The following is a 17,470-nucleotide window of genomic DNA, read 5'->3' as shown; positions in this document are numbered from 1 at the left end:
TTGCCTGGAAACTTTGTAAATAACTTTGTAAATATTTTTCTGTAAATTATATTTTGTCATACTAAGGGATGTAGGGGGTTGGACGCCATTTTATTTATATGTATCTTTTTCTCACTTTGTTTATGGTTAAGGGAGGTAGGTAAGTTGGTCTGTATCTTTGTTTTCTTTATTTCCATTTGTTATTATTTCCATTTGTATGTTTTTTTTTGCCTTTTCTATGTGTAAAAACACCAAAGGAAGCAGGTTGTGGAGAAGACATGAAGATGCAAGAGTAAATCTATTAATAAAGTCACTGATTAAACCCATTGTCACTCTATAAAAGAATCGCATTGCTGTGTGTTTTTGAACGTTTAGATTTTGCATGGTTTACTAATTAACATTAACTTTGCAGGTATGACTATGTGCAGGAAAACATGAACTTTGTAACTTTGACAATGCATAAAAAATGTTAAGCATTTTTTTTTATGATTTTCCAAAGGTTGGAAAACCTAATGGCTGAAGCTGTAGCGAGGGTTCAGCATGCAAAACTGTTTTAATCAAATCAACATTGTTAATGAAATCCTATAAAGCTTAGGTAAAAAAATATATATATAAAATTATCGTGCAAAGCGATAAAATAGCTTCTCTTCCCTGCAAACGACAGAATGAAGAATGTGAATATTTAACTTAAGAGGCCCATCTCATATTCCTTACGCCACTGCTAATACTTTTGAATGTACATATTTTGTAAGGATGTCTATTTCAACCAGACATTTGTGGGCAAATCTACTTTAGAGATTAGGAACAATGTGCTATAAGAAGCTTTTTCAAAGTCAGATTCCTTTGAAGCCGAGAGAAGTTTTGTTGCAGGAAACACAATTGCACTGCACTGTGATGTTACATCCTTTTCTACATTTGTAGGTAAAACTCTTTGTAGCTATTTCATTGTATGAAAAAAGGAAGGACAACCAGTGGTCAACTGGGGTCTGAAGAGGGTTGGGCCTTGGAAAAGCATGCTTTGACATTTGTGTGTGCATGTTTTTTTTACATAAAGCAGCTTATAATAATGTCTAAAGTCACGTTGCATTCTATATAGCATAAACTGTGTTACAATATATGTAAAATATGTAGGCCGACATATTTGTATTGTTGAGAAAATTACGTTTATTTGAGGTTGAAAAAATAAGGTCAGAAACTACATATTAAACATATTGGGCCCTATTTTAATGATCTAAACGCAAAGTGTAAAGCGCACGGCGCAGGTGCACTCAGGGCGTGTGCAAATCTACTTTTGCTATTTCAACGACGGAAAAACATTTGGCGCACCCGGGCGCATGGTCTAAACGTGCAAAAAACCAGAGTCTCATCTTCCATTCCCTTTTAGTTGCCCTCGTGCCATGACGGATGTGCTATTTACACGGCGGAATTTGTCAAGCGCAAAGACAGAAACGCGTCTCCGAGATGAAATTGAGTGGCTCGTGTGTGAGCAAATAGATAGCTTAATTCTGATACATGCGATGACTATCCATTATGACATGTAGGCATTTTTATACTTAATTAGCCTACAAAAAAAATGTTTTGTGTGCTGCTGTGCGTCCTTGTGTTTAATAAGCAGCGTGTACGCTCTTTAAATAACAAAGAAAAAATATTGCGCCAGACTTTAGACCAGGTTTGAGTTGGTCTATGGCGCAGTCTATTTTCAGCTCCTTAAAATAGCAATGCACCAGCAATAAATATTGATGTGTTTCACACCTGAGAGAAGCAAAGTCCCTAATGGGCCTAACAAGGTGAATGTGACTTTGAGGTACAATAGGTAAGAAACAGTGTGAGGCCATAAAGAATGGGGTTCTGTGTTTGTTTGTGGTTTATTTACAATGTACTGCACAAAATAATGGAAATATAATCAATGAAGTTTGAAGGTACATTATCTGAGCATACTGAATTGAAAACTGAGACTTGAAGCGTCATGCACATTTGTGCCATTCCTGGAAAGTGTTAATTTTCAACTGCATACACAATTGTTTGCTATTTCTTGCACTGAAGAAAAAACTTCATGCCATAAGTAGACAAAGGTGGAGGTGGATAGATGGATATGTGGTCCAGGTTCCTGGGCAGGCAGGTACCGATCACTGACTAAAAAAAGCAGGTTGATATTAGGAGAACTTTATTGTTAAATTTACCAACAGAAGCACTAGAGTGTGGTCTTCGTTCTGAGCACATGAATGTCTGACCAAAGTCGACCTGAAGCATATAACTGGAAACCAACACTTCATAAAGGTCAGTCATTGATTTGTTAATCAACAACAAATATGATTAACAGGAAACACACATACTGATGACCTTTATACCTTGAATGCTTGAATGTCACTATAGTTAAAACGTGTGCTAGTTAGAATTGTTATTTTTATTCTGTCGTCACCTTTTTGACGTGGCATGTTGACTGTGCTACTAGTATCTACAGGCATTTACAAGAAACATTTTCTAACCGTGGCTTTGTTTCTTTCACTTGACAATTACACATATTCCCATATTTGACATAACATTACTATTTTGTGTATAGTAATGTTATTAATAAAAATGTGCATTTATATTTTTCTGTTTTGAGTTACTGAAACAAGCTTGTCTTTTTTTTTTTTTTTTTTTTTTTTTACGGTATAGCTTTGAATTGAGTACCATACTTAATGGTAATAAATAATTCAATAAACAAGTCAATATATACATATGCACTGCAGTTAACAAAAGAAACCAGAACCCTTATACCCAGTTATGGAACATGTAATTAGCATCCATTTACATTTAGGGAATTTTCAGATGTGTTACATAGAACAAAATGCAAAAGACGTAAGTTTCACATCTGAGACTGTAACATTGCAGTGGAAAGATAATATGGTAAGCAAAGCGTGGATCTAACTGAACATGGTGGAAAACAAGGCAGACCTCTTGTGAGCCTCTGTAGCCAGAGGGAGTGAGTTACATGACACCGGAGGTGCTTTAAAAGTCTGTGCACTAAAGTCTGTGCACTTTAATGCAACTTAATGCACTCTTCCAGTTACATGAGAGTGATGCTCCCGTAAATTCAGACAGAATCTAATAACAGTTTTCATCTTTACCTGGTAGGAATTAAGGCCTTGGGTCTTATTTATAATTTTTATTCAATTCGTGTTATTATTTTGACAATGTAGATGTGTGAGTTTATTGCACTGAATAAACAACAAAGGATATTTGTATTCTAGGAAGCATGCAAAATAATAATAATAATAAAATGCAAAAGTATGCAAAAACAAACCCACAGAACAAAAACTCCTGTCCAAAAACCCATAATGCTGAATACATGTGCAAAAGCAGAGAGAGCAGGATGAGTGCATGCTGCGTAGGTAAAGGAAATGGAAACCACACGTATAAGAATGAAAATAACTGAAGCTCAATGACGGATTGACGATTTGGATGATGACTGCAAGGATTAGACTGGATTTATGTATATTTTGAGACCATCTGTAACACACCTGGCTTGTATTTAAGATAGATTGAAAGATGGTTTTGTTTCTTGAAATGTTGGTAATTTTCCTCCTGCATGTGAGCACTGACGCACAAGGTGAGTTTAACCAAGTCCAAGACAAAATCACCTACTGATGCTATGATTTTCTCTGACTAGTTCTGGTATAATCAACATCCTATTGAATTTTCTTTTAGTAAAAGTTAAACAAAATGTTAAACAAAATTTAAGTTGGCATAACAAACAAATATATCATAGTTTAGTTTAGATTTCCAGTCGCATTTTATTTCCAGACATCATTGCAAAAAGATTTATTTTCCTGTACCTTTCATCTCAGTGTAAAAAATGTTTAAAAGAAGGTTCTAAACAGTTGGAGATTTAAAGTGTATGTTCTGTTACAGCCTTTACATACTAAAAACAATTTGCATCTCCATTGGAAAGAAATGTTCGGTTCCATAGCATTTTCTAATTTTAATGATGTTCTTACTGTTTACTGTTCACTGTGTTCATACATTTGCTGCAATGTTATATATTTTAGGTCCCCCTAAATGTCCTCTCTTTAAAGTTCAGAGAGGGACTGTCCATAAAGCGTTCATAAACAAGCCTTTGAAGATATCCTGCAATCTGATGCATTGTGATGAACAGACATTCAATATGACGTGGACCAAAGAAGAATTGAAAGAATGGATTCCAGTCTCTGAAGCAGATCAGATGTCAATATCACAGTACTATTCATCATCCGATCCAAAGATGCTGTCTTCATATTTAACTTTCACAAACATATCGAAGCATCACGGCGGTCTGTACAGATGCGAACTGAAGTCCTCAAACTTCTCTACAGTTAGCCATTACATTAATGTTTCTGTCTCAGGTAACTATTGTCTTTCAACATTTTATGTTAATCACATTTGTTATGTAAGGTGGAAGCCTTTAGAACCCTCTGTGGTAATTATATGAAACTTCAAATGAATTTAAACAGCTCTAAAGCAGTTTTTGAACTTTTACAGATGATATGCTGGAAGATGAAATGCCTTACACTGAAAGTAAGAGCAGGTTCAATCTATACAAAGACTGATGTGAATGTTCTCAAAGATTTCATATGAACCAATAAAATAATAATATAACTGTATATATATTTAGGAGCTGTTCTTACTTAACATTGCATCTCCTTTATGAAATTGACATTAGATTATATTTTCTTAATGACAGCAGAAAGAGAAATCAGTGACAGCAGGGATTCAGGACTGTGGTGGCTGCCGTATCTCTTTATCTCTTTGGGTATAGTGATTCTGGTTGTCATGGTAACGCTCATCTCCATCCTGTTTATTAATGGATTTAAAAGTAAGTCATTTTCCATTATTTTGAGACATTTGCATTATTTTGGCATGATCCTGAGTTTGTCTCTTTAATGATCATTGTCAGGTTCAAGAAGAAAGAATTTACAGAGATCGCAGGTTCAGGTAGGTTTTATAAATGACTGATTCATTTTGTGAAAATACATGTACTGTACATTGTTAATTGTTATATACCCAATAATGTGGCACTCAGAACTGAACTGAATGCCTTTTTAATTCTAATTCAGTTTTTGAACTTGATTTGAGAAGATGCAAGATGCAGAATTGCACCCTGATTTTGATTTGACAAATTTAGAATTTCAATTACCAGTAATGTTTCTATAAATAACATGTTTTCACACATTAAAATTAATATACAACTGACATTAACAAATAATGTTTCAAATGCCATGTGTAGATTTTTTTTTAATTAATTATTCTAAATGTTTTTTTTTATTTACTAATTAACTATTAATTAACTTAGCTATTATTTCACATAAGAACACATAATTTTCCAAAATGCTCTAGATTACCACTAAGTCTTCAAAATAAGAGTTAAGCAAGAGCATCTAGGCAACCTTAAACAAAACAGCTAAGAAGTTTTCTGTAATATTCTGTCTGATGTGTTTAATTTCTGTAAATTGCAGTTTAGCACATTCTGCCTCACTCAAACTCCAACTCATAAAAAAACTAAAATATTAAATTCTAAAGTTTGCATATCCAAATGCACAACAACAATTATGCCCCTATTATGTTTGCAGTATACAGCAACATCTGTCTTGCCGTCGTCTCCCAGCCGCAGTGTTCTGAAGCGTGATGAATTAGTCTGTGTCCAGTACTCAGAAGAATCACAGCAGCACTCTCGTGACAGCAACACATGCAGTTTAACGTTACCACCTGGACGGTCTGCATTATGTGTGTCAGATTGTAGTGATGATCCTTTGTCTAACAGGAGAGAAAGCAGATCAAGCCAGGTTGTATATGCATCTCTGCATCACCTCGCACCATCATCTGCTACACCCCGTCAGACACAGGAGGAGTTTTCAGAGTATGCATCAATTCGGGTCTCCTGAGTTTGTGGATTATGCATAACCAGGCAAAGTTAACAACATTTTCAAGTTTCCTGACATAAAGAGTGAGGCAGTTTTGTGAAACCGTACAGTAGCATATTGTAAGTGTTAATCTATTCTGTCTACCAGGAAGCAGGAGATGTATGCATCACACTGCACAGTGCAGTTTATCACATGGTTTACTTTCCTCATTACATCATGGAAAATCGTTGCTATGAGCTCGGTGAGGTTTCTATAAGTGAAACTCAAAACCAGTTGTCACGTGTCTGATGCAACGCATCCATACACTGAGGACTAGTCTAAGTGTGATGCACCAAAACTTAAAAATGGATGTTTTCCTAGAATGAAGATTTTTTTTGCTATTGATGTTCCGGCTAAATTAATTATTAATTAATTAATTAAAATGTGAATCTTGTTTGTACATAAGTGATTATATTTACTTTATAAGTGTTTTGATGTGGACAAATTTATACTGGTGATTTTTTAAAAGAACTTTTATTTTAGTCTGTTTTAACTTTTTGTTGGTTTTAAGGATATAAAAATCATCACATCTGCAGGGAGTTAACCTAGGGTCAAATATCATAGGCTCTTTACATTTAACCCTTTCATGCATGACGTTCACTACAGTGGACAGTTATAACTCCCTCAAAATAAAATATACTATATGCTTCTAGATGTTTTGTTTAAAATGCAGTTTTGATCATAAATACTTATTTGAAGCACAAAGATTCGGGTGCATTTAAATTCTTTACTTATTAAATACATGAGGAAATGCTGTATTTCAATGCCTGGGTTTGTGTATGTTGTGATGTTATATATTATTTGTTGCTTTGTTTATCAATGTTGATCCTTCATAAATTGAAGGGACAACAAAGAGTACTTATACAATGAAAAAGTGAATAGTTACAATGGTAACAGCAGTTTGTTCATTACACAGTGATTGCTTTTGTTGTATTTTGGTGATTTTCAGTTTATAGGACCTTTTAAATCACAAATACTTGGAAATGTAAATTACTTGAAACACAAAAATCATTTTAGGTCAACAGAATTCAGCCAAATGTTGTCCAAGCTAGTCAAACATAGCTAGATCAACAAAGAATTTTAAATGAAAAAATATTACTGAAATATTAAGGGGGAATTACCAGCATGCATTGCAGCATGAATCAATTGTTACTGTTGTTTCGATGTTTGCTGACATTTGTTTAAAGTTTTGTTGTTTCGTCATTATTATTATTTGCTGTGTTTGATGTCAAACAGCTCCTAATTTTAAAAGTAAGTCTTTTTTCTGCTTTGAGATTGATTCTAACTTGTTAAAGTCATTTGCATAAAATGTTTTGCAAAGAAAAAAAAAAAAAGGTCTTATTTACTTTTGAAAGTAAGACTAATTACCACTTGGCTAACTGCTATTTGGTTAATAGTTTTAATATAGTGGCTGTTTATGCAACAGTTTGAGACCATTTGAAAGCAGTGGGGAAAAGGTCTATACCTGGGTCACACTGTCAAGCATTTATGGTGAAAGAAATGTCTCGACAGAAATGTCTGGTTATAGTTAAATTAGCAGAGTTATTAATACATTTAAAAAATATAGATATTCCTGCAAATAATAATAATAATAAAAAATAAAAAAAACAACAACCTGACCTGTTGCATATGTGAGATGGCTGGGACCACACATGGCAAGTGCATGGGGCTTAGATTTTTGGGTTGATCTTCATGGTGCAAAATGTACATTTTTGTACGAGTCATATCATATAAACTCATGAGAAATCACTTATACAATAATTATGCATTCTTTGGTTGCTTTGTGTATTCTTCTAATGTTATAACTGCATTAAGTATGCAAGATGAAAGAGAATAAAGAAACCATGGAGCAAGAATTGTTCTCCTGTCCACAATCTTGCGTAGCTCAATATATGTGCAAAAGCACACAGAGCACACTGAGTGCACACTGCGTAGGTAAAGGAAATAGAAACCACAACTAGAAAGTCTGCAGAGCACTATGTTCAATTGTGTGATTTGGATGTAAGGATTAGAATTTATGAATTTTATTTCAGTCTTTTGCATCCCTGGCTTGTTTTTAAGATGGGTTGGCTATACTTGAGGAAGATGACTTTGTTCCTAGTTTTCATCCTGCATGTGATCTCTGATGCACAAGGTGAGTTTGGGCATGTATGATGTCCAAAATAAAATCGACTATTGATGCTGTGATATTCACCGACTAAGGCACTCATGAACATTCTATTGAATTTGATTTTAGTAAAAGTTTATACTCAACTGAAACTGTTCAGTTCTATAGCATTGCCTAATTTAAACTTATTTATTATTTTAACAATCGTTATTACTGTTAACTGTTGTCATTGTCTTAATACATTTGCTGCACTGTTATATATTTTAGGTCCCCCCAAATGTCCTCTCTTTAAAGTTCAGAGAGGGACTGTCCATAAAGCGTTCATAAACAAGCCTTTGAAGATCTCCTGCAATCTGATGTATTGTGATGAACAGACATTTAATGTGACATGGACCAAAGAAGACTTGAAAGAATGGATTCCAGTCTCTGAAGCAGATCAGATGTCAAATTTAAATATATATATATTTTATTACAAAGATATTATGTGAATTGGTAGAAGCTCCTTTTTAAAAAATAATGTGGATAATGTTCTTTATATTTATTTTTTTTGTCTTAGTGACAGCAGAAAGAGAAAACACTGACAGCAGCTCTGATTCAGGTCCATGGTGGCTGCCAGCCATATCTCTTTATCTGTTTTGGTGTATCAGTTTGGGAATCTGTTCTCTTTACTCTAGTTGTCATAGTAATACTCATCTCCATCCTGTCTATTAATGAATTTAATAGTAAGTCATTGTGTCATTTTTCATTGAGATATTTACATTTTGGCATGATCCTGACTTGTCCATTTAATGATCATTGTCAGGTTCAAGAAGAAAAAACTCAGATCACAGGTTCAGGTACGTTTTTAATTCTTACACTACCAGTCGGTATGCCATTCCCAACCAAACTGAATGCCTTTTCAGTAAACGAGTACATTAAAATCAAATTAAAATTAATGTTAAAAATAAATAAATTTATAAATAATTGAATTAAAAAAAAATACATAAAGTACATAAATATCTCTTCCAGAACACACACAGTTATTTTAACTCTGATTAAACTTGAGATATCACTTCTGCCTCATCTTCTAACAGCTTCAGCTAAAAGATCCCAGAAGTCAATCTCATTCACAAACCAATTAATAACAAAATAAATGTACAGAATAAATATATTTCATGGTGCAAATAGTAGGAATTAATAACACACACACACACACACACACACACACACTCTATAAGAAATGTCGATATAATAATCAGTAACTCATTAATATTGACCACAGTGGAAGATCCCTTAAAACCATCGACCCCTTGGTTTTAACCAAGTGAGCCATACTCATATCTACGTTTCAGGCAGAATAAATTAATTTAACCCAAAGTTGGAGTTAAACAATATGAAGTGGCCTAAAGGATGGAAACCTTAAACAGAACATAATTTTCTATAATACTTGCTGGCATTTTAGTTTATTTTATTTTTTTATTGCCATTTAGTAAATTCCTTCTGTCGTTTTGATTCAATTTCCAACTCATTAATTGTAAAGGAGCCAATTTCTACATTTTGAACTTTGCCCAAACGTGCATATTACATTAACAGTTGTCTTTTGTGTTTACAGCGCACAGATCTTCTGAATTGTGACGGATATGTCTGTGTGCAGTACTCAGAAGACCACACTGTGGCACTATCATCACCACGTATCCGGCTTAACTTTAACACTTGAACGGTCTGCATTGCATGTGTCATTTGGTGAGGATGATACTTTATCCTGCAAGAATGATGAATGCTTACTGGAAGCCAGGTTTTATATGCATCTCTGCATCACTTCACACCAACAATGTCCCCATTGACCTGAAGCTTTTTGTAATTTTGAAACAAAATATACTTTTCTTGTAGTTGATCGTCCACTGATATTCTATCAAAAATATGTAATGTTATTTTTTTAGAGGCTTATATTTAAGAGGGACTCATTTTCCAAATTGTTTAGAGCTTGGTCCCATCTATGAGCTCAGACAAATGAAAAAATGCAACAACAAAAAATGCATGAAATGGTTGTTGCATTTGATATTCCACAGATATGTTATATACCAGAACAATTGACTTGTCTGGCTTGATTCGCCCTAACTACATTCTGACCCTTGATAAAAACCAGTAGATGGTGAAGTGACTTACTCTGTGGATGTTCTTCTATGCTTACAACTGTATCAGCACATCCTTTTGTACTGCCTGCAAAGCTATAGCCAATATTTTACACTTTCAACATCAAGGATCAAACATGACTCACAGATTAAATCAGATCATGATTTTTTAGCTTCATAGTATGATTCCATGCAGTTGAGGATACTAAACTTGTTTGATATTTTGAATATTTATGACACGTACTGTTTTAATTTGCCATGCATTTTCTAGCAGCTAGAGTTTGTTGTGTTATGAATGAATTGAGTCTCAGTTGTTTAGTGTATGATGCCAGTTTTACCAAGGCTGGTAGCATAAATGTATGATGCCTAATAATCTGTCCAGGTTTTAAAAGTTGTGTAGTGTATTTTGACCTTTAACCTGATATTTTCAGACTGGAGGAAGTCAGCAGAGTCACAAGTCCAAAACAGATGCATGTCAAATAAGTGTCAAATGAAACAGAATTTGAGCTGTTAGTAACATGGCCACATGCAGACTACTAAGCCTTTCTCTGAAATCTCATGAACAAAATGCTGACTGTTTTCACAACTGAACACAGCTGTTGCACCAGCTGTCTGAAATGGGAACAATTCCAGGAGTTAAACATCACATCAATGAGCTCCCTTCAACCAGCAAACATGACAAACAACCTGCAGCAACTGCGTTTCCTAAAAGTATATGAAGTCTAGAGTGAAAAACACTGTTTGTTCAGTCTACCTCACTGGACTTACATCCTTTCATCTGCTGTGTGAATGTCCACTTTGAAACATTAAGTATTTAAAACACGCAATTGTACACAACCAATAAAAACTTGACTTATATCACATATCAGTGTAACAGATCTGAATGTGTTGAAAGAAGTTCAGGTCATCACAGTTAAGCAGAAACAAGTCACAGGAAGAGGCTTAGACGCCTACATTCAACTGTGTGTCTGTTCAGGCTCGCTCATGTAGAACAAATTCGAACAACACAAACATTCACACAAAAATGCATTAATTTACTGCAGATCATATGATACAATGACACTTCTTCTCTGATGAAGCTTTGAGTGGATTTAGGTAAAAAACACGTGCAGCACCTGCTGCAGCCACTGTTTTGCATCTCTGAGCTGAGCAACATGAAAGTGTTTCGTTCCTGAATGAATCAACCGTCTAAATGACTCGGTTCAAACGCAATGACTCACTTGTTAACAGTGACCCGCTGCCACCTATTGGCGGTTTTAATTTCACATTTAAGGTACCTTTTCATTTTTAAAATAATTTCAAACATCAGTTTTCAATGTTTTATCTTTAAAATATCAAAACATTATTTATTCATTTGTAACTGCAGGTTAAAGTATTCCATGTCCCACAGAGCTGCATTAAACAGTGCACAAAAACATCTAAATGGCACTTCAGATGCAGCTTCTGCTTTCATCGCATTGCAAAGATCAATTTTGTTGATACTGATTGCATTTGCTTAGTAAAAGCCCAAATGCAAGTATTTGACCTAAAAGATGGTGCACACATTTTTGGAAAAAATGGTGTAAGGGTAAAAATAAAAAAAAAATCAGGAGTCAGCTGTCAGCACAATTAGAAATAAGATCAGCACAATAACACTGAGCAAAATAATCTAATTTTAGTTATCAATTAAATCCCAGAAATCACAGAGATATAACGTTTTGTGAATATTGCAAACCCTTAATTTTATTTCTTTATTTTAATGTGCCACCCCAAAATTTACTGTGGCCCCATCTGGCCACCCCTGTTAAAATTTTCTGGCGGCGCCACTGTTGACAATGACATTGTCAACGGTCCATTTGAGAGATAGGTGGCGGTAATGTACTAATAATATATATTATAATATAAACAACATAGACCCTAATGTTACTACAAAGATTTTTTTGTTTTGTTTTGTTTCGTTTTTTTAATCAGATATTTTCGACATGCGTTCATTTTAATTTTCTCAGAAAATTATTTTTCAGATTATTCTGACACCATATGAATGCAGAATAATTTATCTAGTGATCACATTCAGTGATGATCTATATATATATATTCTGTAACTCTGTGCATACCCTCAGATGAAACCCTGCGTGTGCCCCTGCATAAGACCATATCCACAGACAACAGATGGCTGCAGAGATCACATGTTTACTGTAAGTGAGATGACAAAAAAGTAAAAAAAATAAATAAAATGTGCCAAATTTTCCAGCATAGTGACAGCCTTGACCACAGCACACCACAGATATCACAAACTTGTTGGCCTCATATCACATTCACCTTAAAAGAACACACATTTAGATTTACTACTCATGTTGTTAGTTTATTCATTATTCAGTTTGTTGGTTAAAGCAGCAACTTAAACATAAAGCACACATTTAGTAAAGCACACATCTACAACATTTTCACTTGTTAGAAAGAGGTCAGTAAACCACTGTTGCTACAGCAACAATAGCAATAGACAGATCACCACAGAACTGCTGTTGCAAGCAGGATGACACTGCTGCTAGATTAGAGACTCTTCAGACCCCTGTGTCTGCTCTTGAAACGGTGAGAGGAAATCGTAACTTCAGGTTTTTAAAGCTAATTTGCATGGAAAGCAAAGATGTCAGAGGTGAACTAGGCCAGTGTACAATATCCACACTTAAATAACAACAGAACAATAGAAATATAATCACTAAATCATAAACTACCAATCCAGAAAAAAGTGTTCTCATTAAAGAATAGAATTATATACACACCAACATTAATAGAGTGCAGGACGGATGATGTATTTTTGTAGACCAAAACCCATCGTGATGAAGTTTTTTTTTTTTTTTTTTTGAAGGGGTTTTTGGTTAAAAGCCTGAAATAAGGTCTCTGGTTAACACAAGACCAAGACATGTTTAATTTGACAACGTAGAATATATCAGTGATACCCCACACATGATTTTTCAAGCTTTTAAATGTCTTGAAAAAAACTATTACTAACAAGTGGCTAAATGAAACTACAGAAGTTGTTCAGGGACATTAAACATTGTCATGGAGAACAGGAAAACTCATCTATCTAGTCCACTTTTACAGCCTCCTTGTGTTTATAATCACGCTCTTGCCAGATGGATTCCAGCTCAAAATTTCATAAAAAATGTTTTTTATTTTTATTTTATTTTATATCAAAACCTGAAAGAGTTGTCAGAAGTCATGTGACCATGGTATAGTTAATTTATAATTATGTTAAGCTTTCAACTTGTAGCAATTGTATTTAGGCTTCAGTGGTATTGGCACAGTGGATAAGACACATGCCTTTGGTGTGAGAGACCTGGGTTCGAATCCACTGTGAGACACCAATGTGTCCCTGAGCAAGACACTTAACCCCTAGTTGCTCCAGAGGTGTGCGACCTCTGACATATATAGCAATTGTAAGTCGCTTTGGATAAAAGCGTCAGCAAAATGAATAAATGTAACAAAATGTGCAAGAATCACAGATCTTATTTTCTGCAATTATCCAAAAGCCAATGAATAAATCCTATTGGCCCATTGTGATGGGAATCAGGGTGATGCTTGCGAAACCTCCAGGCTGACCTACAAAACCATGTCGTCGTCACTTTAGCACCCTATACATTTGTTTCTGAGAAAAGCCAAGGTAGTTTGTTTTCTGGGTTTTTATCTCTTTGCTAATTAGAGTCTTTATCTGGATTTATTATCTGGAGTCCTTCTGTCCACCTGTGACCTTTTATTTTCTTCAATTATGACCATCTTATTGGCGTAGATGGGTTCATCTGCAAAAGAGCAAATGCAAAGTATGAGTAGGCATGGCAAATGTCAAAATTCTGTTCTCTCTCTCTCTCTCTCTCTCTCTCTCTTTACTTATGCATTTTAAAATGAATAGTATCTTACAAAGGCAAAACACAGTAACTACTCTAACTGTAGTGAATGACTTTTTGGTTTCTCATCCCATTTTCACTGAGCATCTTGAATCTCGAGCCAACCTCATCTGTCACTGAACAGATCATAATTGCAGACCCTGTTTCAGTCATAACTCAAAATGTGTATAATTTCAGTAAATGCTTACATTTTAGTTATTGCTGCTGCTCATATGGTCATATGGATCAAACTACTTGATAATAGAACATTTGGAAAATAACCACTCCAGTTCACATTTACTTTCATTATATGGAAACGAACAGCCAGGATGTTACAATAAATAAATAACTTTTAATGTGTTTGCAGGAAGAGAAAGTTAAAGGTTGAGTAAACAATGACAGCATTTTCATGTTTGATCTCAATGATCAATATAAAACAGGAAAATAATAAAATAAATGACAGTCACACAAACCTGATGTGTGGCAACAATTTTTTGCACATTTCAAGATGAAAATAGTGGCTATAATTGTGAGGATTGCGAGCGCTGAGCACACTGATATTGCGATCAATGCTGTTACAGTAATACTGGGCACTAAAGGGAAAGGGGAAAAGAAGAAAACAAAAAATAAAAATATTCACAAGCTGTACGATGTACAGTATGTGAAGATTCAGCATTGTAGAAAGTCATTGTAGTCAAGTAGATTTTGTATTTTTGTTTCTCTGAGGGTGATACCATAAGGAAACATAGTTTATTTTTATTATATTAAATTTCTTTTGTGGTAAAAAATGTGTGACATCTATGATGGCTATTGGCCGCTTAGAAAGATGACTCGTATAGTCAGTTAGAAATAATGCGGTGTAATAGATACAGTATTTCATAAACACCGGAAAAACTTTTTTTTTTTTTTCCTTATTTTATAACAATGTTGCAGTGGAATTATGGCTTTGCAAAACAAAATAAAAAATGTATGATGTGACCAATGTAAAATGTTTCTCTACTCATCCTTCATGGGGAAGTGACTTAATGCTCTGCAGCTTCACAATAGGCACCCATTATTTTGAAAGCATTTTTATGTATGTGAACGTGACTGACCGAAAAGAAAAAAAAATGTGTGAAAAGGTAGAATCAACATTCTTCTTTAAGAAAAAGGCATATTGTTTTGAATGTGCCTTTAATCCACATGAAATACAGTGAATGAAAAGGTACCTGAAGGTTTAAATGTTGTGTACATTTTGCTGTTCGGTTCAGTCGTCACGTCTTTAGCTGAGAAAACAAATGATTAGGACCAAGAAATATCCAAATCCCTGACAGACTCGACAGTCTGATTATTATAAGACTATCAATGGGAGAAATGAACTTGAGTTAAGCGTAAAATAGAAGAGAAAGGTACCATGAAGTACTTCAAGATAAATCTGCTCTATCCACATCTTTCGATCATGGAGGATGATGGTGCAAGAGTAGTTCCCAGAGTCTTCATCTTTTACATCTTCAATGTAAAGTGTGCCGTTCTCCATTATTTTCATTCCAGTCCTCTTGCTGAAAATTCTTGATTCCTGTTTCTTCATGAGATTGATCGTGGCCAGTAAGATTGTTTTGTGGATTGTGTGGTATTTCCATTCGATTGAATCAATGGAAGTCTCCAGTGCAAGTTCAGGGAGAGGAAACAATACAGTCCATCCCTTCCATATAGATATGTGTGCACCTTTTACATGAGAGAGAATCAAGGTCAATAACCAATCCCTTAAAGTAGACAGTCAATGGCACATTTTGCAGTCAATCCCATCAGTATTAGAACAACAACCACTGAAGATGCTTTTAACACATTTAACAATGACTGTGATGCTGAAGTGATTAGAGGTCACTTGAAGAGTTTGCACCAGGATGGTGTTTAAGGAGTCTCTGAAGCTGTACATGGAAATAGCAACATGTGACAGTATTTAATTAAAGAGAGTACCATTTCTGTGGGAAATTAAAACTACAACCTTGAATGCTTGCAAGACTGAAAATTGTTAACTGGTTATATCTGATAAAGTGTTTAATATCCTATATATCTGGATTTTGTGCACAAGAAATGGTTCTATCAAACTAGAGCTGTTAAACACACGTTTAACCACTTCCTTCTAAGACGTTTCACAGCTGGACAGAAATAAAAACCATCTGAAAAAAAGTCTCAAGACTATAAATAGTAGCTTTGATTAGTCATATTTAAATCCGTTAGTAATAACCAAATATTCCTTTCATTTTAAATGTATCTTTAAAGGTAGTCAGTAATCCTCTGAAACTATATGAGTGTTGTCAATATTAGGTTATTATTAGATTAGAGGCTTGGATGAATCCTCTATCTGCCCACATACACTCTTAAAAATATAGGTTCCAGACGGAAGTTTCAATGTCAGTGGAAACCCATTTTTGGTTTCCCAAAGAACCTATCAGTAATCAGATCTTGAAATATTCTTGTTAGTGTGAGGAACATATTAAAAATCAGAAAAAAAACATTGTCCACTATAAAGAACGTTTTGTTTAATGAAAAAGATTCCGTGGATGTTAAAGGTTCTTAATGGAACCTTCGGTGCCAATAAAGAACCTTTATTTTTAAGAGTGTAGAGAAGCAGCGTCTCTGCGACTATAGATATATCAAATACATATATCAAGTATATCAATATAATATATCAAGTATTAAATACATTGACCTATGATCACTGATTATTATCTTTGAAAAACAGCATATCTGCAAAACTTCTGGCCTGAAAGATTAATGTTAAGAAAACTTTATGAGGGCTGTCATAAAACAATATTTAACAGTATCCTGCCTTAAAAATAATATACATAAGATTGTAACTCTCACCCAAAGTCAGTTGCAAGAGAGTAGAGAAGATGAAGCATTGATAATTTTTCATCACTGCTGAAATCCACCATAAGTAAACGTGTCTGACATAAAAGTTTTCAAATGCTAGTTGTCTTAGACAGCCTTTAGAAAAGTGTACCTTACTAACTCTAACTAACTTCCTGCTTATAGTTAGTGCTACAACGTTGGGATGGTATTACTGTACACACTCTCCCTGAGTGTTTATTTCCCCCCCAAAATCAATGTATTGTAGGTGTTTACCTATATGAAGCGTTGTCACACTGACCCCTACAGAGCTTATGTTGTCAGTGCAGATGAAGAGTCTCACACTGCTGAACTCAAACTTAACACTGCCCCCAGTTAGGAAAAAACTTTTTATGTTTTCTATTAATACAAGCTGAAGGCGTAAACATACAGGCAGTTTGCTAAAGTAAGTCAGTTTTAATTTTAAATATTATAATGCTTGGCCAATTTCTGTCAATGCAAAGTAGTTAGAGAGCGAGTTGCTATCTTTGTGGTCTTGAAGGAAATGCACAACTTCCTGTGCCTAAGCAGCGCATCAACTGTCAGAAACTGAGCATGTATCATATCTTTGAAGATATGGGTGACTTTGTTTTCACCCATTTGGAAATTAAAGAATATATCTAT

At 34.6% G+C, this 17,470-nt stretch overlaps 3 protein-coding genes across 3 annotated transcripts in view; 2 read left to right on the top strand and 1 right to left on the bottom strand.

Annotated features, from left to right (window-relative positions):
- LOC132152732 (serine/threonine-protein kinase SIK2-like) overlaps positions 1 to 17,470 on the top strand; it is a 364,451-nt gene that overhangs the window by 160,105 nt on the left and 186,876 nt on the right. The gene's annotated exons all lie outside the window — the stretch shown is intronic.
- LOC132152571 (uncharacterized) lies at positions 3,425 to 6,525 on the top strand. The gene is made up of 6 exons (XM_059561324.1): positions 3,425 to 3,571; positions 4,011 to 4,417; positions 4,480 to 4,525; positions 4,682 to 4,813; positions 4,895 to 4,932; positions 5,568 to 6,525. The coding sequence occupies exons 1-6, from the start codon at positions 3,511 to 3,513 to the stop codon at positions 5,877 to 5,879; spliced, it is 996 nt and encodes a 331-aa protein (XP_059417307.1). The 5' UTR covers positions 3,425 to 3,510; the 3' UTR covers positions 5,880 to 6,525.
- On the bottom strand, positions 13,800 to 17,110 carry LOC132152570 (uncharacterized). The gene is made up of 5 exons (XM_059561323.1): positions 16,823 to 17,110; positions 15,368 to 15,679; positions 15,184 to 15,240; positions 14,449 to 14,568; positions 13,800 to 13,891 (listed from the first exon to the last, which is right to left on the bottom strand). Exons 1-5 carry the CDS (start codon positions 16,872 to 16,874, stop codon positions 13,800 to 13,802), a joined length of 633 nt encoding a protein of 210 aa, XP_059417306.1. The 5' UTR covers positions 16,875 to 17,110.

The sequence above is a fragment of the Carassius carassius genome, chromosome 11 (genome assembly GCF_963082965.1).
Source record: "Carassius carassius chromosome 11, fCarCar2.1, whole genome shotgun sequence".
Classification (NCBI taxonomy): domain Eukaryota; kingdom Metazoa; phylum Chordata; class Actinopteri; order Cypriniformes; family Cyprinidae; genus Carassius; species Carassius carassius.
This window is presented reverse-complemented; position numbering and strand designations above follow the sequence as displayed.

Excerpts from the sequence above, each read along its gene's own strand:
- LOC132152570 (XM_059561323.1), bottom strand. The coding sequence starts at position 16,874 with ATGAAAAATTATCAATGCTTCATCTTCTCTACTCTCTTGCAACTGACT. Across the intron at positions 15,680-16,822 it reads TCTCTTGCAACTGACTTTGG|GTGCACACATATCTATATGG; the intron begins GTGAGAGTTACA and ends CTCATGTAAAAG. Across the intron at positions 13,892-14,448 it reads AAATTGTTGCCACACATCAG|ATGAACCCATCTACGCCAAT; the intron begins GTTTGTGTGACT and ends GCTCTTTTGCAG.
- LOC132152571 (XM_059561324.1), top strand. The coding sequence starts at position 3,511 with ATGGTTTTGTTTCTTGAAATGTTGGTAATTTTCCTCCTGCATGTGAGC. Across the intron at positions 3,572-4,010 it reads TGTGAGCACTGACGCACAAG|GTCCCCCTAAATGTCCTCTC; the intron begins GTGAGTTTAACC and ends TATATATTTTAG. Across the intron at positions 4,814-4,894 it reads GTTTATTAATGGATTTAAAA|GTTCAAGAAGAAAGAATTTA; the intron begins GTAAGTCATTTT and ends GATCATTGTCAG.